At 38.2% G+C, this 25,007-nt stretch overlaps 1 protein-coding gene and 1 long non-coding RNA gene across 2 annotated transcripts; both read right to left on the bottom strand.

Annotated features, from left to right (window-relative positions):
- Window positions 1-353: 353 nt before the first annotated feature.
- On the bottom strand, window positions 354-22,671 carry LOC18435801 (emp24/gp25L/p24 family/GOLD family protein). Its single transcript, XM_006845846.4, has 4 exons — window positions 22,419-22,671; window positions 1,223-1,432; window positions 697-773; window positions 354-613 (listed from the first exon to the last, which is right to left on the bottom strand). The coding sequence occupies exons 1-4, from the start codon at window positions 22,635-22,637 to the stop codon at window positions 469-471; spliced, it is 651 nt and encodes a 216-aa protein (XP_006845909.1). The 5' UTR covers window positions 22,638-22,671; the 3' UTR covers window positions 354-468.
- Window positions 20,870-21,856, bottom strand: LOC148782483 (uncharacterized). The gene is made up of 2 exons (XR_016054540.1): window positions 21,611-21,856; window positions 20,870-21,031 (listed from the first exon to the last, which is right to left on the bottom strand). It is a non-coding gene; the product is annotated as an uncharacterized LOC148782483 (long non-coding RNA).
- Window positions 22,672-25,007: the final 2,336 nt, after the last annotated feature.

Raw genomic sequence — 25,007 nt, 5'->3', positions numbered from 1 at the left:
GCAACCCTCCAAATGTGAAATGGATTTCACAATTTTGAGGGAAATCTTGGGTAATGCATTTTCATTTCCTGCCATCTTATGTGTACCCAAACACTGAAAATAGCATATTTCCTTATAATCTATTTCCCTATAATAGAAATACAGCCACCCAAACGGCTCCCTAAATGAATGTGTTAGAAATAAGATCATAGATAATGTAACTATCACAAGGAAAGCGGATGGGTCCGTAGACATAGGCTTTAATGAAGAACATGCGACATACATAGCCAAAAACCCGTAAAACAAATAAAAGAAAAAATAAAAAAAAGAACAAGTGACTAAGGCGAAAACCGGTAAAATGAAAAGTAAATAAATGCACGAACTCACGAATTCCTTTTGTAATGGCCAAAAAAGTTTTACAACTATGAGGTGAAAAAAAAGTAGCAGTTAAGAGAAACTTACAACCTAAATCCCTCAAAGATCCTTATTTCATATGAGCTTCTTCTTTTGGAAGAAGCGCTTCAAGTGCCACAACTGAAGGGCCGACACACCCAAGCAAACACCCAATGACATGATGCTGAACCATGCCACCCTTGTGTTGGTCAGTTCGCTCACTTCTCTCATCTCCGCCTCTCTGCATCCATCCATCCATAATGATGATGAATATGCATGCATTCATGAACATAAGTGATGGAAGATCATGACAATTAAGCTCACCTGCTCTTGAGATAGATTAAATTCTCATGGATGGCCTCCACTGCCCCTTCCAACTTCCTCAGTTCCAGCTCCACACCCTGCACCCACCCATCACCCATTCATATATATATATATGCACACACAAAATCATGTTCGTAACTTTCGCATGCATTCTCATCATCTCTTCACACATACGTAACTTCATAATAACATTGCAACTAAAGACCCATCATCCTTTGATGATATCTTTTGGTAACTTCCAATGCATACATGCACAACAACATAAGCAACTACATGGCCACCACCCCTTCACACAAAGCATAAAATAATTGCATGCCTTGTATGAACGGAAAGGATGACGACTTCTGCATCTATGCATCTTTGTGTATCTAACAAAAAATAAACAGAGTCCATATACCTTCAACGCATGAAATAAATGTATTCCAACATACATATCTAAATATATACACACAAATACAAACATGCATATACAAAATCACACAAAACATAGCGAGTATAACTTAAAAGTAGATATCAAATGGCTTACATCAATCTTCTCTTTTCGTGCAACTGACTCCCAGTCTTTAGCTGCTATTCCAATCTTCCAGTCAAGGTTGACAGTTGCCCCACCACCATGAGGGTTGCTTTGCACCCAGAAACAGGCCAAGTAATTACCTGCCTCTGAAGTTGTGAAAGCAAATTGGCCATACGTCACATTATCTTTGTTGTGAAGTGAATTTCCATAAGGAGAAGTCACCTGGTTAAGCCAGTAAATTGTCAGACTCAATAAAGTTAAAATGAAAACTAGAAAAAGAAGAAAGAGACAGATTAACACATGGTTTTGATTTCTCTGAGTCACAGAAACAATTTATATAGGGAATTACCATTTTCTATTGAAAATCTATTTTATTAAGGTGTATTGCACACATCCTGGGCATACAATACACAGACGGGTATCTCCACCTTCCATTGCCAAGAAGGATGCAGCTGATGAACCATATTTCCAGGGTAAACGATAAAAAGGAAACCATAGTTGCAGGGTGAATGGCCTTGACTGGAACATGGTTCATCTCCTCCATCCATCCTGGAAACTGACAGCAGATGCCCTGGCTGTCCACTGTAGTATACTGTCAACATAAAGAGATGGTATATATTTCCGAGAATAGAAAAGCCTGATGCATTCTGTATATCTCACATACAACGAATGTATTTCAAGGATCATAAAAAGTTTACTCAGAAACCAAGATAGAAAATTTTCAGATAACTTTTCCACAGGAAAAGCTTTAACGAAAATATAGAATTGTTACATTATATTCTTTTAGAGAAACCCACTCCCACATGGTCATTAGAGAGATGATAAGTGAAACAACCTTCTTGAGCCTGCAGTAAGATAAACCTTCTTGAGCCTTACAAAATAGAGAGAAATTTTCACCTAATATTAAATGCACAGTGTAAGCTTACTAGCCCAAACTACGATGTTCTAGTCACAATGAACAGCAATATAGATGCGGGCTTGCTCACCTGGAGAATACACGCGTTAGAAAACTTCCTATTGACTCAAGAAATCCAGGGCTTAGGCTTCCAAAGCCCAGTAGAACATAAGGGAGGGGTGGGAGTGGTGAATATATATCCTCTCGAAAGACTTGCAAATACTAGCAAGGTCTCCAGGAAGGATCTCATTGAAGAGCTAGAAAGTTACACAACGGGATTTTTAATTTTTGGACAAATCTACTTTGGAATATCCTGATTATGGCATATGTCTTTTTCTTTCCTTTTACTTTTTCCATAGTTTCCATCAACAAACCAGATCAAAAGTAGAACAGCTTCATCGGCAACTATGAAGTAGGAAGTTCAAGCGGCAGTTTTGCATTATCCTAGGGGATTTATATATATATAGCAATCTCATGTTTGAATTTGAGGACATTAACTCATGTTATGTTTTCCACAATTAAGATCTGCTTAATCGGAAAGTGCTGCCTTGGTAATGTGAAGCTGTGTAGTTGCTGCTGCCCGATATAGATTGCTCTTACACTGAATCCGATATGCTACAGGAGGATCCAAAGCATCTCAACAACATAAACCTACACCCTCCCGTTAAAGATACAAGGGTAAACGTGTATCCATAAAGATACAAGATACAAGATACAAGAGTAACATGCAAAAGCAGATACTCTGAATCAATAGCTAAAAAAATCTTCCAAATCAAGGTATAACAAGAATAATTTGAAATATCCATAACCAGGTGTTGTTTGCTTATGGACCATCTGCGAAATTGGTATTGGGTCTACCAACCATTAGGCCTACCTACCATTAGGCACTGACAAGTTCATTTCATCTTTGATAGTAAGAGCACTAGCAAAGATTAATAAGCTCAAAGATCAGATGCTAGGGAATTTGATTGCTAGAATCTATTCAAACTCAGCACAAATAGGTGCGACTTGGACATGGATAGATTGAAGTTTCACGGGTTCAATGGGAGGTCAACTAAATGCAAAAAGATCACATACTAGGCGAGAGGGATTCTCTCTAGATATGTATCACATTTCTAGGTATATCCTAAGGTCATCACTGACACTGCATGCAATATCTGATCTCCTATTTCCCAGCAATAGCCTTAGGATTTTTCAGGTGCTTCTGAAAAATTAATGACTGGTGGGCATCCTAGAGAGACTTGTCCCAAAATCTTAGCTTGTTAAGGACATTCCCCAGAGCTATAGAGCCAAACATCCATAACAATGTTGTTAAAAATAATATTTCAAGTGAAAATTGTTTGGAAGGACAATCATAGGAGCTGCAAGAATGTTTAATACTGGAAACTGTACACCTACAGCCACTGTAGAGGACCTCATTGACTTTGGAATTAGAGAAATGAGCCGAACCAGGGAAAGCAATAGAACCATGGTTTATTGCGCCATGTAACGGTAGTAAGCATGCCTTGTAAAACACCCGTTACAAATAAATAAAGGGTGCCTCTAAATATATAGATGCCATTATTTAAAAGTAGTGTCATTATAGTGGGTACCAAACGCTGGAAAGAAAACGGCGATTGTATATACATTTTAACTACTCATCATCATTAGCAATAACATATAACATTGGATCACGAATTCATGATAGAGATGTGGCAAAAGTTTTATACTAGTGCCAATCTAACACAACCCTCCTCATCCGGGCTTGGGACCAGCAATGGCAGAGTTATCCATTATAACTACTATTGTTTAAAAAAACAAAAAAATTGCCTATTATATCCATTATAATGCTGTCATTTTCCTTAAAAACAAGGGATTGTCTACAAAGAGACCATTTACCTTTTATACAATATAAAAGGAGGTCACAACTATTCTCACTCATTAGATATCAAATTGGATGGCTTGGGGTGAGTCACGAGGTCTAAAAAAATTCTTTTTTGGAACTTTGTGTCTAATCAATGACACTCTTACAACCACCCATTTTGAAAATCTAAGAAACAAGAATGAATGTGACCTGCTTGTCAGTGATTCAAAAAGCGGACCGCCCAACACCTAGGCGGCCAATCTGGGCGGCTGCCTAGGCGGTACGAAACCCTGCCTAGGCAGCCTAGGGCCTACGCCCCTCCCAAAGGGGGAAATTTTTTTTTTCTTTTTTTTGTTTTTAATTTTTTTAAAGAAATAAAAGGTTAGAAAGAGAGGTTTTAGATTCATTTGAAACCTAAACCTACAAGAACCCCTTTTAGAGAGAAAGAAACCTCCAGAAAACTACATTTCATTGGATCGAAGTGTTTCTCCAAGTTTGGAGTTCGAGTTATCAAAGTAAGTGCAAAACTTTATTTTTTAGATCGCTTGTTTTATTTTGAGATGTCTTCTTCAGGAGTTAGTCAGAGTGGAGATCCGGGTTAGAAATATGGATACAACCCGAATCCAAATGACAAAAATTGTGTTAGATGCAATTTTTGTGAAAAGATACAAAACGAGACATAAACTGGTTTAAGAAACATCTTGCCGGTATTAAGGGGGATGTTGCCCCTTGTAAAAATGTTTTTGAAGCTATTAGAGATGAGATTAAGCAATATATAAGTTATGTAAAACAAAAACATGAACAAAATCCTTGTCATAGATCTACTTCTAGAAGAAGTAATCTGGGTTAGAAGTATGGGTACAACCCAAAACCAAATAATAAAAATTGTATAAGGTGTAATTTTTGTGAAAAAGATACCAATGGGGGTATTAGCCGATTCAAAAAATACCTTGCTGGTATTAGAGGTAATGCTACTTCTTGTACAAAGGTTCCTAAATCAATTCGAGATGAGATTAGACATCTACTGAATTTAGAAGAACCAGAAAAGGATGAAAATAAGCCTTGTTCTATGGAAGTATCTTTCTTCAGATTGTTCTAGAAGTGGTGATCCGGGTTGGAAGTACGGTTATAACCCGAATCCAAATGATAAAAATCATATTAAATATAATTATTGTGGAAATGATACTAATGGGGGCATTTACCGGATTAAAAGACACCTTACCAGTATTAAGGGAGATGTTGCCCCGAGTAAAAATGTTCCTAAGGCCACCAGGGACGAAATTATACAACATTGGAGTTCAAAGAAGCGCAAAAAAAAGGGTAGAACAGCCAAGACTCCTAGGGCCTCATCTGCACAGACTGCACATACTAGTAAGAGGAAGGTAGAAGAAGAGGAGGAAGAGGCAGATTCAGAAGAAACAGCGGAGGACGAGCGTTATATTGAAGAGGGAGATGACTCTGATGATGATAGCCTTGACTCTGATGCATATGATGAGGCTTGTTCTATTGATATTCCTTCTGATGATGATGATGATGAAGACTCTTGCCTCTTGGTGCTAAGTGTTGAGTGTTGACTTTTGTATCGTAGACTGTATATTTTCTAAATTTCTGTATATTCCTACTGTGTTGAGTGTTGACTTCTGTATCCTACACTTGTATGGTTTTACAGTTTACTGTTTTAACAATATGGATTATCAAAATTCTCTTCTCGACTTCTATCTTCTTCTTTTTTTTTCAACTTGGAATATGGTACATTTTTTTCAACTGGGCAGCTGCCCAAGTTTTGGACGCCCGCATAGCCACTTAGAGGCCTGGACCCCCCAGGCCGCCTAGGACCCGCCTAGCGCTTTTTGATATGCTCCTCCTTGTACAAAAGGTAAATGGTCTCTTAGGAAAAGAGCCCGAGCTTAATTGGTTAGCGCCTGACGATTTGCAACACTACGTCCTAGGCTCAATTCCTACCAAGGGGCCCTCTCCCCACTGACTAACCAAAAAAAAAAAAAAACAGGTAAATGGTCTCTTTGTAGACAATCCTCAAAAAAAAAAAAAAACAAAACATGATACATCCATTATAATATCCATTACGACAACATTATATCTGTGTTTTCCAAGATGCCCATTTACTATATATAAAGCACGAGTTGGTTCATGCACATGTGACATCTAATAGCAATCTCCGAGGGTTTGGGTGAAATGTTTGGTATTGTTAATGGCAAAATAACTTTAGTCACGTCCAAAGATGACAAACAAAAAGAAATAGAAAAACTAATATAATAGATAGCTAACCATGGAAAGGAGTACGAGTGTCATCAATCAAATTGTGCTTGGGTAGTCAATAAAATAAACAAATAAATCAAATACTTGTTATCAAATCTCTCTCTCACTTTTTTTTTTGAGAACTGTTAACTTTGTATTAACAGAGTAAAATTTTACAGGATGTAGGACTGAAAGCACTCTCACAGGGTAACTAACAGTAAAAATACATTAGTTGTCCATTCTCGGTATAGGCTTATAAGATTCGCCCAAGTTACAAGATATACAATGAGATTTACAAAAATAAAAATTGAGTTGTGGCTTGCTCGTATGAAGACGGGCTATGTAGTAGGGCTATGTAGTACAGATGTGGTCCTGAACAAAAAAGGAGTTGGACCTGGCCTGAGTATCCATATGTAAGCTAGCTCCCTCCTTCGCCAGTAGATCTGCGAGATTGTTGGACATCCTCCAAGTATGCTGCGATAAGACGCTCGTACCACTACAGACATGGGAAATTTCGTCAAAGATGGAGGACAACTGCCAAGGTGGAGGGGCCAAGCCTCTTGCCCAAGAGATGGTGTTCAAGGAATCTCCTTCCGCAATCAGTGTGCCCCGGGATGGATAGAGGTTTCTCAAACTCAACAGTAGAGCCATAGCCTCTGCATATTGGGAATCATAGACCCCGAGATGCACCGAAAAGTTGTAGAGGACGTTTCGCTGGCAATCTCTGAAAACACCCCCTACGTCTGAAGGGCCGAGATTTCCTAGAGAGCAGCCATCAAAGGAAAGCTTGATGCTACCATCTGGTGGTGGTTGCCAGTTGTTAGCTCTCGAGGGTTTGGAAGGTCTGTGGTCAAGGATATTTTTCCATTGAAAGAGGACGGTGCTCCTAGAAAGGACCGAAAAAGTCTTGTGATTTGAAGCTCAAAATGGTGGTCAGCGAGACAATCTTGTGGAAGAGAGCTGGCGGTAGTAGCTGAGCACCATTGAAAATTCTATTATTCCTTTCCAACCATAAAGTCCAAATGGTGGCAGCCACAGTAGCCTTCCATAATGGTTTTAAAGCCAAGGGACACTGACAATCAAAGTTGTGAATGATCAGAGCAAAGACCGTGGGTGGGGTGACCCATTGGATACCAAAAAGTTGAAGCACATGGGACCAAAGTTTTTGGGAAAAGTCACGAAGGATGAAAAGGTGGGGGTTAGATTCCTCCGCGCAGAGGCATAGAGCACATCTGTTGGGTGTGGAGATGCCCGTTTTTTGTAATTGGTCAACTGTGAGGGTCTTTGAGAGCAGGCAATCCAACTAAAAAACTGAATCTTTGGTGGGGCGATAATGGACCACACTTTTGACAGGATAGAGGTGGAATTAAGAGGGAAGGTTGGGGGTTGGGTGAGAATTTTGTAGAAAGAAGCTACTGAAAAGAGGGCTGAGGGGGAAAGGCTCCATACAATAGTGTCACTCCCAAAAGATGGGAGGAAATGAGAGGAAAGGGCACACAAAAGTTGTTGGAACTGAGAACTCTCATCATCTGAGAGATATCTACAAAAAGAGGGACTCCAGGTTCTCCGGCCACCAGAGAGAGGCATTTCCTCAACGATGGTGGAGTTTCTGTCAGAGGAAAGTGAAAAGAGAGTAGGGAAAGCCTTGCACAAGGGGAATGTGCCAAGCCAAAGATCTGTCCAAAATTTGACCTTGAGGCCTTCTCTGGCATGAAATCTAATGTACCTTCTATACTGTGGCAGTGATGAGGCTAAGGACAACCACACTCCTGACGCCTTGTGTTTTTTAATCCTCTCAGGTACCCAAATTTCATCCTATATATTGTACTTGGTACGCAGCACCTGAGCCTATAGAGATTCAGGTTGGGTGGCTAGGCGCCACCACCATTTGCCTAGGAGAGCAGTATTATGTTTTCTAAGGGTCCGAATCCCTAAACCCCCTTGCTTTCTTAGTAGGCAGATGTTATCCCATGCTACGAGGTGGAATTTGGTCTTCTCTGCCTGGCCCGACCAAAGAAAGTTTTGCATAAGTTGTTTTATGCGGTTGGCCACCTGTGTTGGCATCTGAAACAAGGACATGAAGTAGACCGGGGTGTTTGCCAGAATAGCCTTGATCAGAGTTACTCTGCCTGCTGGGAAGAGATATCTATCTTTCCAAGTGGCAAGGCGCCCCTCTACTTTGTCTAGGACCTGGGACCAAAGTCTTTTTTTGGGTTTCCCCAGCCCCAAAGGAAGGCCCAGGTAGGTGGAAGGGAGATCTTCCACTTTGCAGTCCCAGTCTGGGATAAGGGCACGAACCTCTGCTTTTGTCATGGCAAACCCCAACATTTTGGACTTCTTCATGTTAACTTTGAATCCTATATAGCTTTCTGGAACCACAGGAGGAAGAGTTTGAGAGTGTCTATTTCCTCTCGGGGCGTGTCAAGGAAGACCAAGGTGTCATCTGCATACTGCAGGTGTGACATCGTGGGACCCTGATTACTAGTAGTGAAAGCAGAGAGGAGGCCAAAAGGATAGAGGCAGGATAGAGATCTAGAGAAGACTTCTGCGACTATGGCAAAAAGGGGGAAAGGGCATCCCCTTGGCGAAGCCCCCTGTGAGCTAGGAAGTAGCCTTTCGGTGATTGATGAGGATGGATAGATGGGGGTTAGAGTGACATACCCTCATCCAACTTCTACGACGTTCCCTGAAACCCATTCTCACCATGGTTTCTTCCAAGATGGACCAGTTGACATGGTCATAAGCTTTCTCCCAATCCATTTTAAAAATTAAGCCTGGTTTCTTAGCTAAATGTCTCGAGTAGAGACACTCATTGGCTACCAGGACCCCATCTAGAATCTATCTTGAATGAAAGCAAATTGGGAAGGAGAGCTCACCGTAGGGAGGACTTGTTGGAGTCTAGAGGCAAGGACCTTAGCCAGGATTTTGTAGGTCGAGTTCAGGAGGCTAATCGGCCGAAAGTCCTTGATTTCCTCAGCCCCTTCAATTTTAGGTACGAGGGCAATGAAGGTTGCATTAATGACTTTGTGGATGATTCCCCTTTGGAAAAATTCGTGGAAGAAATTGAGGAAGTCAAAACGAAAAGTACCCCAGAAGGTTTTGAAGGGTGCAATCGGGAAACCATCAGGGTCTGGGGTCTTATCAATGGCAAGGGCTTTTAAAGCTTGTAGGACCTCATCCTCGGAGAAAGGTTGCTCTATAGAAGCTGCTAGGTCCTCAGTTAATGGTAGGAAATCAAGATCAGCCATTCTAGGCCTCGGGCCAGTGTGGGTAGAATATAGAGTTTGAAAGAACTCTACGATGGCATGCTCAATTTGTGCTGGTTGGGTCAAATAGTTGTTGTTAACTTTGAGCACCGAGATGGTGTTGTCCCTTCGAAGACAATTAGCTATACGATGGAAAAAAGAAGTGTTAAGGTCTCCCAATTTTAACCACTTTATCCTAGACCTCTGGAACCAGTAGATCTCTTCTTTTTTGAGGGTAGACAGGTAGTCGAGTTTGGTTTGGGCCCTGAGGTTAAGTTCCAAGGTGTCAAGGGCTCTGGATTCTTCCACGTGATCAAGACGTTGGATAGTGTCCAGGAGGAGTGATTTGGTTTGGGAGTAATTGCCAGGTAGGGCTTTGTTCCAGGCTTTGAAGGAAGCTTCTAGGAGCTGAATTTTAGTATGAAATCTGTATCCTGCTCTATGTCTAACCTGAGGTGAGAAAGAGTCCCACCAGAGAGGTATCAGAGTAGAGAGGGAAACCTCTTCTAGCTAGGCTAGTTCAAACCTGAAGGGTTTTGGCCTTCTTTGTACAACATTGGTATCCAGGATGATGGGACAGTGGTCTGAAGTAGGTTTGGTAAGGCTAAGACGAGGGATCTCGGGAAGAGTTTGTCCTAGTTGGTCGAGAAGAGGAAGCGGTCAAGTTTAGAGAGGGAGGGACTAAGAGAATGGTTAGACCACGAGAATTGACTACCTTGAAGAGGAATATCGATGAGTTCATTCCTGGTGATGAAATCAGCGAAATCCCTCATATCCTGGGAGATGGAGGTAGAAGTATTTCGCTCGTGGGCACATCTCATGACATTGAAGTCTCCTCCCAAACACCAGGAAGGGTGTTGAAGCCTCTCTCGCTCTTTCTTCAATCCCAATAACAAATAAATCAAACATCTCTCTCATCAAATATTCCTCTCCCTCCTAAATAGACAAGCACCCCATAAGTTTGATGTAAGAAAAAGTTGTTCCATGTTGGATGTGCAACTAGAATATAGTTTTCCCACTTATATTTCACTTCTATCTCTTCTCCTTAAATTATTGGGGCTCTAAACTCACCTGAAGCTCCTACATATCACTCCATTGCCCAGGAATTCAAAGACCCATAAGGCCATGTTTGGTAACTGACAAAACAAGAGAAAACGACTTGTTTTCTCAATTACCACATTTTCCATGGTTTGGGAATGGGGAAAAGAGTAGAAATGTAGATTCACACATTTTTCTGCATTTCCATGCTTTTCCCAATTTTTTGGGGAAACTGCAACACAGCCCAAGGGTTGCACTACCGATTTTTCAAGAAAAGGGAGAAATGCAAGCGCCCCCCTCATCCCTCATCCCCCTTTGATTTATCTAGCTTCAAGATCTCCATCCCCTCTCAATCTCTCTTTGCCCAAGCGCTCGCCCGAGCTTTCTCTAGTTTTCACCAAACAAGGGTTCTCAACTTCCAGCCAAAGTGTTCTGCTTCTATCTTTTTCTTAGGCTTCTAGTTTCTCAGAGATTCTCTAAGAAAACAACTTTCTTAGTAACCAAACATACCTTACTGGTTCATTGGTATAACTAGGTCCGTAACTGTTAAGTTTATAGTGCATGTTATTGTTGGGGTTTTTGTGGCCATTTAAAGGCCTTATGAGAGCATGTACTAAAAATATATAATGAATTATTGACTCCAATGGGAGTATGGACCAACTTGGACTTTAGGGCATTGATAATGCCTTAAACTCACATGACTTTTGACTGGCTATGACTCAATGTGAGGTCCAAAACCCATAGTCCTGGGTATCGTGTAAGCACAACCAATAAGGGTTTCGATGAGGGGTTATCCCTAGATGAGGTCGGAGATGTGCCAGGATAGTTGGCCAGGGGACATGGATTTGACCCTGTGTGCGATGGATGGCCTGAGAGGATAAGGGCCTAAATAATCATCATTACCATCACATGGCATGTACACTAGATAGTCATCCGAGAAGTGACCCTTTGGATAAGGGTGTGTGGGACGTGCACATGAGCAAAAGAGATGACTCCCTGCAACACAGATCTATGTTGGAAGAACCCATAGAGCATAATGCTGAAATGGGCCCTGGACTTGTCCTCAGGGAGGGACATGTAATCTATAGTCTAGGATCGTATTTTTTTCACTTATTGCTTGACTTTGATAGTCCAATCATGAACCCCTACGATGGATTGTGGGTCATGGGATCGGTTGGATCAGTTTGAAAAGGTGCAGTGAAATGCGGCCTTTAGAGAGGATGGTGTCCTAAGTGTATTTGTCGTAATCCTAACTCTATGGATCCAATTCCCATCAAACTTTCTTAGATATGCTTTAATATGTTTTAATTATTTTTTTAGATAATTAAAATGAATTTTTAGACCTCTCTAGGTATTTTATTTTATTGAAATATAATTTTTAAATAGAGAAAAATCAATTTCTTGGATTTATTTTAATCAAAAAGAAAAAGAAAATATTTGGAGGTTCTATCAAAATTATTTTATTATCTGAAAATTATGTAGGTATTGAGGGCCTATTGGGTTCATTGGGTCCACCATATTGCGGGGGTGTGAGGCCCACATGGCCACCCACCTCCTCCATACTTTCCTAAATTGAAATATGGCAATTATGCCATATGTTGACTTGATATTTTAGAAAACCTTTTTGTGTAGAGACATTGATTGATTTCAAAATAAGAAGGTATAAGAAATTAATTGTGATCGATTTCAAAATAGGATGGTGTAAGAAATATTTGATAAGAATGGAGTTATAGAAACTGAGGGATAAGGTTCCACATCATTCCTTTAATCATGATAGTTGATTTAGGGAATGAATGGTTGAGATCTCTTCACCCCATAGGTCTCCAAGATCAAAGGTCAAGATTAAACCTCATAATGATGGCAAAACCCTAACCCTAGAAACCCTAGCCTCTTGTCTATAAATACTAGTTATGAGAATTCTATTTCAAATCTCTCTCTAAGCAACCAAAGGGGGGCACGCCCCACTCAAGCCTTCTCTCTCTTCTTCTCTCATCTAAATTAGGGTTTAGGAAAGAGTTAACCCTAAGGGGTGGCACGCCCAAGCCACGCAAACCCTAGCCCTAGGTCCTTGCCTCATGCTCATGTGTTGAGCCCTGATCAAGGAAATCCCATGTGATGCTCTATAAGGATTTTGACAAGGCTTCCCTAATTGTGAGGTGTATTCTTGAACCAAGATCTTGTGCGCCATCAGTGGCGGAGACCCGGTTTGGGGTGTACGAAGTCCTTGGGGTAACCTGAGGCAAGGTATGCAGTCTTTCACATTTCGTGTTTCTATTGCTTCCTTATGTAATTTTCAATTCTACATGACGAATGTAATTTTCTTTTAATGGCATGCAAGTGAGGTCTTGGCTATTTCATTAAGTCAAAATTGTATTTTGGACACTTGTAAGTGATTTGGGTGGCAATACGTATAAAAATCTAGAAAAATTTCAATCGATATTGACTTGCCCGGTCACCTAGTCCACCTTTCAGTTATCATATCCTATATATGCAAATAAATGTCATGAGATTTATGGTTGTATGAGCATAATTTCAAAAGGCCAAACCTTTAAAAATTTAGTCAATAAAACTAGGTGAGTTTAAAATTACAATTATAAAGTAAAATTTATAATTAATAGACAAAATCGAATTTAGACTATATCTATTTTTATTCATAGAAGGAGGATATAGGGTCAATTATATTTCCAATTATCTACTTGACATTTTAGGTGGTCAAATTAGTAGAAATGTCATTATTGTCTCCCACTTTCTCGGAAGCAAGAGCAATAATTTAAAAAAGAAGCTTGCGTAAGTATTCTCATCAATAAAATTTAAAAATAGAACTATAATACCACTTCCCAATAGATATATAAAATGTTAGCTTTGAGTTTTAATAAATTTATGTGATTCACAATGTAATGATAATTAAAATCTGGGTCTAACAAAGTTCAAATTAGTATTTTAATTAGTAATTGGGAGATTTATTCTGAATAATTTTTAATTGATTTTCATATATTGATTAAACTGGTCAAAGCCACATGAAAATTATAAATTTTACCCCTTAACATTAAAACATGCCATTGTTATCAAATATTTAGTCAAAAGGTGAGACACTAAATTTATAATTTCGTATCAATAAAAATTCATATTTCACCTTGAGCAAGAAATAGGAAGGGGGAAGGCTATGTTGTTGGGTTATGAGTCTATTTGATGAGGATGAAAAGGGTGATGAATTTGGTTGAAGAAATCTTGGATATGGTTAACAAATGTGGCTGCGTCAATGTGGATGCTACTTTTGTGCACTCTGCATATGGGAGATATCGTGATGCACCCACACATGTGGCACATCAATAGGATATGCTGGTGCATTGCCGGCATATCCAGATGACTGCTCAGAAGAGAGAAAATGCCCATGTTATTTACTCTATACATTTGTCAAGGCATGACTGAGTTTTCAGTCCTTTGATTTATAGATTCATTCTTGACCATCAAGGAGCCGTATGAAGATGGGATATCATGAACAGTTTTGGAATAGAGATGATAACAATGATGTTATTATCAACTATGAAACCTTTCCTCCTTCCCCTCCCCATCTGAACACTTTTCTAGAATTTGGTCCACTATTGCACCACCCAAACTACAGGCCTTCAACTGGCTCGCCTTCTCACAAAAAGCTCTCACAGTTGATCAATTACAAAGAAGAGGGGTGCCCATTCCGAATACGTGCGTTTTGTGTGAATGCGAGGAGGAAACAAACTCCCATTTGTTCCTGCTTTGTGCCTTCTCTTCAGACTTATGGGGCAGGGTTTTACAACTTTTTGGCTTACGATGGGTTACCCCACCCTCGATAAAAGCCCTCCTTACCTTCAATTTTGAATCAAATTGGCCACAGGCACGTAGAATCCTATGGAAAGCGACCTTAGCTGCTACCATTTGGCTAGTATGGATGGAAAGAAACTCCAGAATTTTTCAAGGGACTAAGCTTTCAATTCCGGCCATTTTTCAAAAGGTAACCACCCTGGTGACCTTTCAGGCATCCAACATGAAGTTCTTTGCTGGAATTCCAAGATCCTTCTTCCTTTCCCAATGGGGAAATATCCTTCATCACCAACCAGCAGGGCCAGCTAGGCCAAGTCTCTGGTTACCACCAAACCAAGGTAGCATCAAACTCAATTTTGATGGGTGCTCCTTGAGGAACCCTAGCCCAACAAGGGCAGGGAGGGTTTCAGAGACTTTGAAGGCAATATTCTCCTCAGCTTCTCCGATTACCTCGGTATCAAGGACTCTCACTATGTGGAAGCCTTAGCCCTCCTCCTTGCTATAAAAAATTCAACTCCTCCTGGGGCTCTAGCTTGATAGTGGAAGGTGCTTCCAAGAATGTCTTCCCATGGGCTAGTAGGACATGTGATCCTCCATGGTACTTGATCCAAGTTTTTAACGAGGTTCAACAAATTTGCAGGGTTATGGACATCTTATGGCAGCATACCTGGCGGACGTCCAATGACTTCGCAGATCGGCTGGCAAAGGAGGGTGCTAGAAGACAGGGCGAGGCAGTTCAAACTGGGTCCACCTTCTTTTTTGCGTTGGACCAGTGAACCCCCTTTTAATTTTTTGGGCCTGATTATTTTTCCTTGTCATTGTATATCTGAAGGTGGGGGGGGGGCAGCCTCCTTTTGTAAACAGCATTTAGGGGGAAATCCTATTTCTGCACAAGGGTTTTCGATCTTCTTTTTACAGGGAGTCCCGTCTAGAGGGCTCTCGCGGAGAGACAATATACTGTAATTCCCTTTCTCAGCAATACAAATGTTAACATTATCAAAAAAAACCTATGATTTTTAAATAGTTCAGGTATAGGCACAATCTAAGTATGGTTTTTAGGTTCCTAACTTTTCTATTTTCTTCCTTAACAGAGTGAGCGGCTGCCCTTCAATTTGCTAAAAGCAGAAGAAGAATTCATTGCGGGCTATCAAACCAAATAATCAGGTATTAAAGTGAGCAAGAGGAATCATCAGACCCTAGTACAACTGATGTTAAAAGCTCTCCTAAAGCTGATTCGTCCCCTAAGTTTTATGAGCCTAGAAAGAGTACTACGGAAATTTAAAAAACCTAGTATTTAGATGATTATGTCTATTATAATGAATTGAATGAAGTACCCCATAAGTTTAAAGAAGTTATTAACTCATATGAAGCGAGTAGTTGGTTGGAAGCAATGAAGGATGAATATCAGTCCCTAATAACAATAAAACATGGGTCATAGTGGATTTACCCCCAAATAGAAAAGCAATCGGTTGTAAGTGTACTCTACAAAATTTATTTATGATGGTAATATTAAAAGGTATGAAGCTTGGTTAATGGCTAAAGGGTTCAATCAAAAGGAAGGTATTGATTACCAAGAAACATTTTCACTTGTAGCAAGAAAATCTTCAATGCGACTAATATTAGCCAGAGCTAACATTTATCAAATGGATGTAAAGGATGCATTTTTAAATGCGGAATTAGAAGTGGAAATAAAGCATGTAGATTAGTCTACATGACTCAACCTAAAGGTTTTGAATCTCAAAGTCAAGAAAATAAAATATGCATATGAGTTTAAATCACTTTATGGTTTAAAGCAGCCCAAGGCAATGGCATTTAATGTTTACTCCAATTCTTAGAGAATATGGGTTCCACAATGTTACTGTTGATTATTGTGTATTTACTCGATACAGTGTGGGTACACATTTAATTTTGGTCTTGTATGTGGATGATATAATTGTTAACTAGGAGTGATGTGAAAGCCATTCATGAATGTAAAGAGTAGTTAACCTCAAATTTGATATGAAAGACACGGAACCTGCTAACAATATCTTAAGAATCAAACTGACCAGATATAGAAATAAAGATTGTTACACCTTAATCAAGATCAATATACTCTTCCGATAATAAAGAAATTTAATATGGTGGACTCCAAACCTACACCCCGATTGACAAAAATGGTAAAGTGTCCAAGGAAATGTGTCTCAAAAGTGACCCAGAGAAGGAAATTATAACGAAATATCCTTATGCACAGGCCATTAGTTCTCTTAACTATTTGATGAATTGTGTAAGACCTCATACAGCTTATGCAGTGGGGTCTGCTAGTCGATATATGGCTAACCCCAGATTTGAACATTGGAAATTGGTAAAGAGGATATTTAGACATCTAAAAGGGACACATAATTATGGTCTATGTTATGGGACTAAGGATCTAATCCTAGAAGGCTATAGTGATGCAAATTTAGGAGGATATATTGATGATTATAGATCCACATCAAGATGGGTATTTACCGGGTATATATATGGGAAGTAAGAAGCAAAATGTATATCACATCCACTATGGAAGCGGAATATATTGCTCTATATCATGCTTCAAGAGAAGCGGTATTCTTACGGCACTTGGTGAAATTCCGCTAGTCAAGTTTGATCATGCACCCACAATAATTTATTGCGCGGAATAGCCATTTCTAAATAGCCAATGTATCATGACAAGTCCAAATATATTAAGAAAAAGTACCACCCCATAAGAAAATTTATGGACAATAAGTAGAAGTTAGTTATCTTCCTAGTCAGTTAATGATTGTTGATCCACTAACAAAGGGTACTCATGTGGACCCATTCATATGGAGTGTACTTGTTGTGGACTCAAAACATATAGATGAGTCACAATGATACTAGCGTTAGTGGCATGCTTGAGTAGCATATTGGAGCCTTAGTTGTTGTTATATAATTCATTTGTTTGTATGGTATCATGGATAGCCTTTACGGCTGCATTAACCCTTACAGCGATTGTGTGATTACCTGCCTATGGCATTTCAAGTCTTTGTGACTCGCTGATGCCCATGTGGCATTTTGGGTTTTATCTTGATGACGGCTATGTGTCATGAGCATCTTAGTGATGCGACATTATCTTAGTGATAAAATGATTTCTTTGTGATCCACTAGCCTGTATGGGTGATGTTCTAAGCATTTATGGGTGACTGAAGCTTTGTGGTTCGCCCTTGTGATTTGCTCGTAGGGTTATTTGGGCAGTTGAGTATCTCTTAGTGAGATCTATCTCTTTGTGGGATTACATGCAGGTGTCTGACACATTTTGTTGTTGGTACCTATAGAGAGAGTATGCTGATCCAAAAGCATATACATGAAGCTCATCAGATGGCTGATGATCAAGTAATACATCATAATGAGTAATAAACGTGGGAAAGTATTTGGTTGATGCCATTGAATGGATGGAATGTATATAAGGATGGACTATGATCACTTGAGGATGTATAGCTCAAGTGATCATGATAGAGCACATTGTTTCAATGGTGAATATTTTTATAAATCAAAACATGTTGAAAACAGTGGTGGAATGTTGGCCTAAGTATTTTTTCCTCCATGATCTCCTTTATTTTTCTAAATACTTATTTTTAATGACCAAAATGCCCCGTCCTTACTATAACATATTTTGCATGATCCCTTTTGCCAAGTGTTGACCCATTCCCCAATATTCATCCATTGGAGTATTCTCCTTAAAATGGGGCGCGTTGCGTAAGAGAGCTTTCGTGTTCTAACCTCTCTCTCTTAATACCAAATATTCCTCTTTCTCTACAATTTTTCAGAGATGCCTTAGTCATCAGGGAGCATTCAAAAGCCTAGCGAGGTCACCCTAAGAGAAGCTACTGCCCAGTTTCATTATCTACATCATTTTCCATTAGTTTCTCTCTCTAACCCAAAATCCTTGAAATGCTTTCTGTGTAGGAAACTTCTCTGATTTCCAGCAAGCTTTTCTGGTAATTGTGTATTCATTATCATGCTTCTTTGGTGGCTAACTTAGTGATGAGGAACTTCCTTTCTTTTGCCTTTTACATTACATGTTATCAATATAAGTTTAAGGGAAAACAAGCAAGGAGAAGGAAGTATATATTTGAGAATACTGTTGTAGTTTGGTGAGCCCATACAGATATTATTTGCATGCTAGAATTGTTATTATTAAGTGTATAACAATACATGCATGCCATCTGTTTGTTGGAATTGATAAGTGATTCTAACTACATAGAACTCAAAGAACATTTTGGTTGCTGAATTTTCCGTTGATCCTAACATTAAATTTGGTTTATTTTATCTGGCTTCTTACCTAAATGAACATTCTTCCATGGTTCCATGGGGATTAAAGTCTAGAAAATTCAAAACAAATCTTCTACCGAATCGGAAGATTTAAAAAAAAAAAAATTGGCGAATTTTTTAGCAAAAGTTCAAGTTTATTTCGTGCATCATTTTGAAGGTTACTGGGAGAAGATTACGAAGTAATCACAAGTTTCAAGGGGTGAGGAGATTAAAACCTAAAAATAAAAAATTATTTCGATTATGGGTTTTGGCTTTATGCTACACATTAGTGAACTATACTTAGTTACTAAATGCTAAAGTATTTTCCATGTGCTTGGTTGGTCGCTTAGTATGATACATGTTCTTTTGAGTTTTATTTAGTCAAACAAATGTATATATTTGTGTACGTATGTGTGTCTGTCTATATGTGAGTGTGTGTGTGTGTGTATACAGGAAAAGTCTTAAAAACGCCGATAGGCGAATTGCTACAGTGTTTCACCCCGTCACGGACATGCTATGTCCGTGACAGTTTTGCTTAAAAACTGCCACAGACCTATGGGAGCTGTGGCGGTCCCTGTACAATTTTTGCGTGGAAACAATCTTGTCACGGATATGCTATGTCTGTGATGGTCTTTAATCCATGCCGTCCGAAAATATTGGACGGTGCCGAGCCTCATCTTCACCCGTAGGCGTTTTTGTAGCCTCTTATATATATATATATATATATATATATATATATATATATATATGGGAAAATGACCTCTACCCCATCCATGCCGTCCGAAAAAATTGGACGGTGCCGAGCCTCATCTTCACCTGTAGGCGTTTTTGTAGCCTCTTATATATATATATATATATATATATATATATATATATATATATATATATATATATATATATATATATATCTATATGGGAAAATGACCTCTACCCCCTCCCTGAAATTTCCATCCGTATTAGCCCCTTGGGTTCACCAAAATCCCTAGCACCCCCTTGAGTTTAAACTTTTGGACCATTAGCCCCTTAATTATATTTTTCTTTGTTCTTTTTACAAATTTGATCTCTTTGTTTTACAAAATGCCAAACCCATACATTAGTCATTGACTTGATAATGATAATATTAATAATTATAATAATAACAATAATAATATATTAATTATTAAATAATTCATCTCTTATAGGTATTTGATAAATTTTTTAATAAATAAATAATAATAATCCACTAACAATAGTAACAAAGATCTTGATTAATCATTTTTCAAGTTCAAAAGATATTGATGCAATTGTAAAATAGGCCATAATATTAAAGAAAAAATCATTTTCTTTTCATATCTAAATTTATAGAGTGGGATCTATGGAGGTAAGATTGGTTGTAGACAACAAAAGGGAAAGGTATCGGAGCATTTTTGTTAAATAAAAACATCAAATTTATAAAAACAACAAAGAAAAACCCAATTAGGGGGCTCACAGTCTCAAAATTTTAAACTTGAGGGGGTACAAGGGATCTTTGTGAACCCAATGGGCTAACAAGGATGAAGTCTCAGAGAGGGGGGTCGAGGTCATTTTCCCTATATATATATATATGGAAAACCCTTAACAATGCCATGGGGAAAAATTGAACAGTGATTTCGCCCCGCAACAGCTCTCATAGATCCATTGCGGTTTTGCATGATTTTCGAGGGATACATCGACCGCAATGGACAAAGTATGTCCAAAACGGTTGATTATCCATGCCATCAAGTGAAAACACTATTCATTTCGCCCATAGGCGTTGCGTAATGGTTTTCTATATATATATATATATATATATATAAGAAAACTCTTTCTAATGCCTATAGGCAAAAATGAACAGTGATTCCACCCGCGAAACTCTTTCTAATGCCTATAGGCAAAAATGAACCGTGATTCCATCCGTGGTGAAAGCAAAAGATTGACTGCCAGAACCTATTATGCCCATAGCGGTACCGTAACGACTCTAATAGAGCTATAGCGGTGCCACATTCCCATCGTCCAAGGAAAACAGACGGTGGCGAGCTTATAAGAAAAATCACTATACAAGTTTGCCTACCACATTCCCATCGTCCAAGGAAAACAGGTGGCGAGCTATACAAGTTTGCCTATAGGCGTTGGAAAGTGCTTACCCCACACACACACACACATGTGTGTATTTGTATACTAAACTTATTGACAGCATGGAAGTTATTTGCCCTCATCGAGAACACATTGAGTGCATAGAGCATCACATCCGCATCCCACATTTGATAACTTCAATCTTGGAAGGAAAAGTGCCACACAAGAGGGAAGAAGAAGTAATAGATGCTTACGTGGGGAGAATATCCAAACCACAAGCTAGGATTATGAGGAAACTCTTCACTACCAAAAGAAAGGAGGCTTCCACCTTTAGGGGCATACTCTCCCCATCCCAGGCTAGACTTGATCTCTCCTCTAATGGTGACTTCTCACTACAATTAAAAACTTAAATTTTATTAATTTATTGATTTATTTAGCCATAGGCCTACATGGGTATTTATAGATGTTTAAATCCCTCAATATTTGACTTAGCTTTGAGTGAGAACTATCTCTACTTCCGTAAACATCCTAATCTTCTAGGTTCTTTCAAAATCAGGCAACTAGTTCCTTTATAAATTTCAGAAATTTGAAGCTTACAAAAACATGGAAAGAACCTTTCTAAACACGTAAAGAAAATTAGAAAGCTAACTTAACTTGCCAAACAAGGAAAGAAACAACCCACTATAATTTTAAATACCATAAAATTCTGCCTGTTTTGTAGTTATTTATCAAATTATAGGCTTGTTTATCATGAACCACTCAATTCTCTGACTTGATAGATTATGAAAATCAAAACACCATTTACCATTTTTTTCTCATTTTTCTTATACTTGAAACAAAATGTAAGCCAATAACATTAATTTTTACCAATTTCCATTTTGTATATATGTTTTATGATTTTTTTATAATTTCTCTTTTTACTGTTTTGTCTTTTTTTCTGATTTCTTTGGGGATTTTTCAGGGCAACTCACCCAGATTTGGTAAAAACTCGGTCAGTTCAATCAGGCGCACCAAGCTGACTTGCTTCAGGTCCATGACGAATTTGGAAGTGAGCCAAGAGTTTCTTAAAACTGATTAAAACTGAAAAGGTATCTAGGATCCCTCAAGCGCTCCGGGTCCATGACGAATTCGGGAGTGAGTCAAGAGTTTCCTAACACTGATTAAAACTGAAAAGGTATCTAGGATTCCTCAAAATGGAAGCTGCTGATACTGAGCACCTGAATAACATCAGGTTAGGTTAGTTGTAAAGATTCAACCCCAAACAACTTCTTCGTAGCATTCCAATTTCGATAAAAAGGCTATCTAGGTATTAATTCTAAACAAAGCAAACCTTAGAAAGGTCATGTTTGAATACCAAAACCAGATTCCTGAAAATCTCTCTATCCTTATTGGAAATCCATAACAATAGTTTTTAACATAAAATCAGAATGAACTCAAATATTGTGATTCTTTTGCTTTTTTGAGGAAAATAAAAAAATCCAATCAGAGCTGGAAAACCGAGACCTGGCCAACCAATTTAGTAATCAAACAATTAGATTCATCAAAAATTGTCTAAACCCAATTGGAACTCATGTAAAAAACCATAATTGTTAAGAAACACCTACAACCAATTCAATTAAACCTTTTTATTCTTCTTTGTTGAGCAAAAGAACCAATCAGAGCTCGAAACTCGAATACCAAAAAACATATCAAGTGCTTGACTAGAGAGTAAATTATCCACAGATCAGATCTTGAACGAAGAATCGTAATTATTGTAAGAGAGAGAGCGAGAGAGAGTACCTTTACAGAAACGGTGGCTCCTTCATGGGAGGGATCCTCAGAGAGGACCGCGTAATCGGCCACGACGACAACGTTGTTCTGGATCTCCTCTGAGACGCACTTTGTACCAGAGGGTGGGAGAGTTAACCATACGGCTTCACTGCACATCACAAAGCAAACAAGAAGCACAAGGTGAAGAAGGGGGGTTTCAGTCAATACCCTCAAGTCCGTACCCCCCATTTCTCCACGCAAAAAACACCCCTCTCTGCTTCTTGATCCTCGGGTAAATAATACACTGTGACCCAAATCGGATCTCTCTCTCTACAAAAATCAGAACTCTCTCTCTCTAAGAATAGGAATACCTTCGGAGGCTATGTAGCTGGGTGGGCGGGGAATTTGGAAATGTGCCAAAATGCGCGCTAATCGAACTTGGGTTTTTCATGTAGCTATTGTCATTTTATTTAGATAAAATTGCATACACCACCCCCCCTTTGATTTTCTAGTCAACTTCCCTCCAATTAATTTTCTTTCGGTAACTTTCATCCTAAAACATATGTTTTTAGAATGAAACTTATTTTTATTTTTAATTAGAAAAAAATATACACTTCATAAATGATTTAAATCAAACAGATTTATAAACTTATGAAAATCTTGAAAATCGATGATTTAGCTGTGGAAAAAGTTTATATAGAGCCAAGGCTCTAAACAATCACATTCGAGCCTATCTCAAAATTTTCACTAGACCAAATTGTTTTGATGCCCAAAAATCCTTAAATTGATTATTTTGACATCAAGATGCATAAACATGAGAAAAAAAATTGATTTTAAGTTTTGGAAATAATATATTTTGTAATACATTTTTTTACTGTCAATTTTCAAAATTTTCAAGTTTTCATAGATATGTCATCTATACAATTTTTGAAGCTTTAAGTTTTATAAATAAAGATAAAAATATATTTTAATGCTATCACAAAGATTTCCAATGTTGAAACTACATTTCTCGATACTATTTAAAGGTAGGCTCTAATTTGATTGTTTAGAGCCTGGGCTACATGAAAACCGCACCCTTTAGCAATTGTGTTGGAAGATGTACACTTTTTAAGCCTTAAAATCTCTTTTTTCTTCATATATATGCATCATATGATGTAGAGATGATATTAGATGTTTTTCCAACAACAAAAACAACTTTTTTTTGAAGAATTTTATACATGCACCTTAATTCTACAATTTAAGGTGTCAACTTTATATAAACATTTTTCATTAAAAAATGTTTCTTGGAAATTTCCGCAAATGTCTCTTTTTAAAAATATAGATGTCTTGTAATTTAAAATATATTGCATAAATCTTACATTTTACACCTATTTTTTTCCCTTTCCGTTTATTTCTTTCTAGAATGCACTTCGGTTAGCAGTACCTCAGGCTGAGATCCTGACCCCATTTTAGATTTGCTACATGGTGGGTTAGAAAGAGAAAGATTGAAACAGAGAATGAATGAACAAATCGGGTCACTTATGTTAAAAATAAATAAAAATTAAAAATTAAAAAAAAATAAAAAAAAGCTTAGTCATCGAGGTCAGAATATGAGCTTCAAGTTAGATTGGCACTCACTATGAAGCCATGTAATAAATTCATCGTGCAGGTCGACACTTGTGTGTCGACTCAACCTCCTGGAGTGCCAACCCAATGCCATTGGAAAACCTGAGAAAAAAAAAAAAAAAAGGACATAGGTGTAAAATGTAAAAAAAATTACATTAAATATTTTAAATAATGCATAAAAAAGGATATTTATGAAAATTTATGATTTTCCTTATTTTTCCCCTTAAGATGCCCCCTAGAATTAGCTGATCTTAATCATTAGCTTTATCGCATATTGGAAACTACTTGGTTCGCTAGTAACATTTTCGTGTAACACTGGTTCAAAACTAGGAGTTTCAGAGAGATGCCTCTTATCTTCTGTTGGGAACTACTACTCGAAACCGAAAACACTAGTTTAGAGCTAGTAGTTTTGATCAACTCGTTCGAGCCATAATTGTTAACTTTGAACTAGTGTTTTATATACAAAATATCGATATGGAACCACTAGTTCTGAATCAGGTTCTTTATCACTGCTTATGGAACTGTCAGTTTGAAAATGTGAGAAGTCAAAAAAAAAAAAAAGATATACAAACATAAGAAATATTTTCTAATGTCTGTCATTGTGGAAGTGACTAGCGTAAATGCCCCTTTTTAACTAAGACTCGGAAAAAAGTGAAGGAGTCTTGTTTGGCCAAAACATAGCACAGAAGGGGAACCAATTCCGAATACCTTGAGTTAACTACCTAAGAAAAGCAAGAATTTGGTGGTCTCACAATCCACTGTGGTCGAGATATTCTGTCGGCCAAGAAAATTAAGGGGATTTTTTATCTAGGAATTCTCTAATGATATTTAGCAACCCTCGAGATTAATTTCATAAGAAGAAATTAAGTTAGAATTCAGAAAATGCTCTGAATCAAACACTTTTTAAGACAGTTTAGAGTCTTGAAACTTACATATTGGATTTTGAGACGGACTCTAAACGGCCTATTTGGTTTGCTTTTAAAATTTGTTTTACATGTATTTTGAGAGAGAGAT

Source organism: Amborella trichopoda, chromosome 4 (genome assembly GCF_054954075.1).
Source record: "Amborella trichopoda isolate Santa Cruz 75 chromosome 4, AtrichopodaSantaCruz75HAP2 v2.0, whole genome shotgun sequence".
NCBI lineage: Eukaryota > Viridiplantae > Streptophyta > Magnoliopsida > Amborellales > Amborellaceae > Amborella > Amborella trichopoda.
Note: the sequence above shows the minus strand (reverse complement) of the source record. Positions and strands in the feature narration are given on the sequence as shown.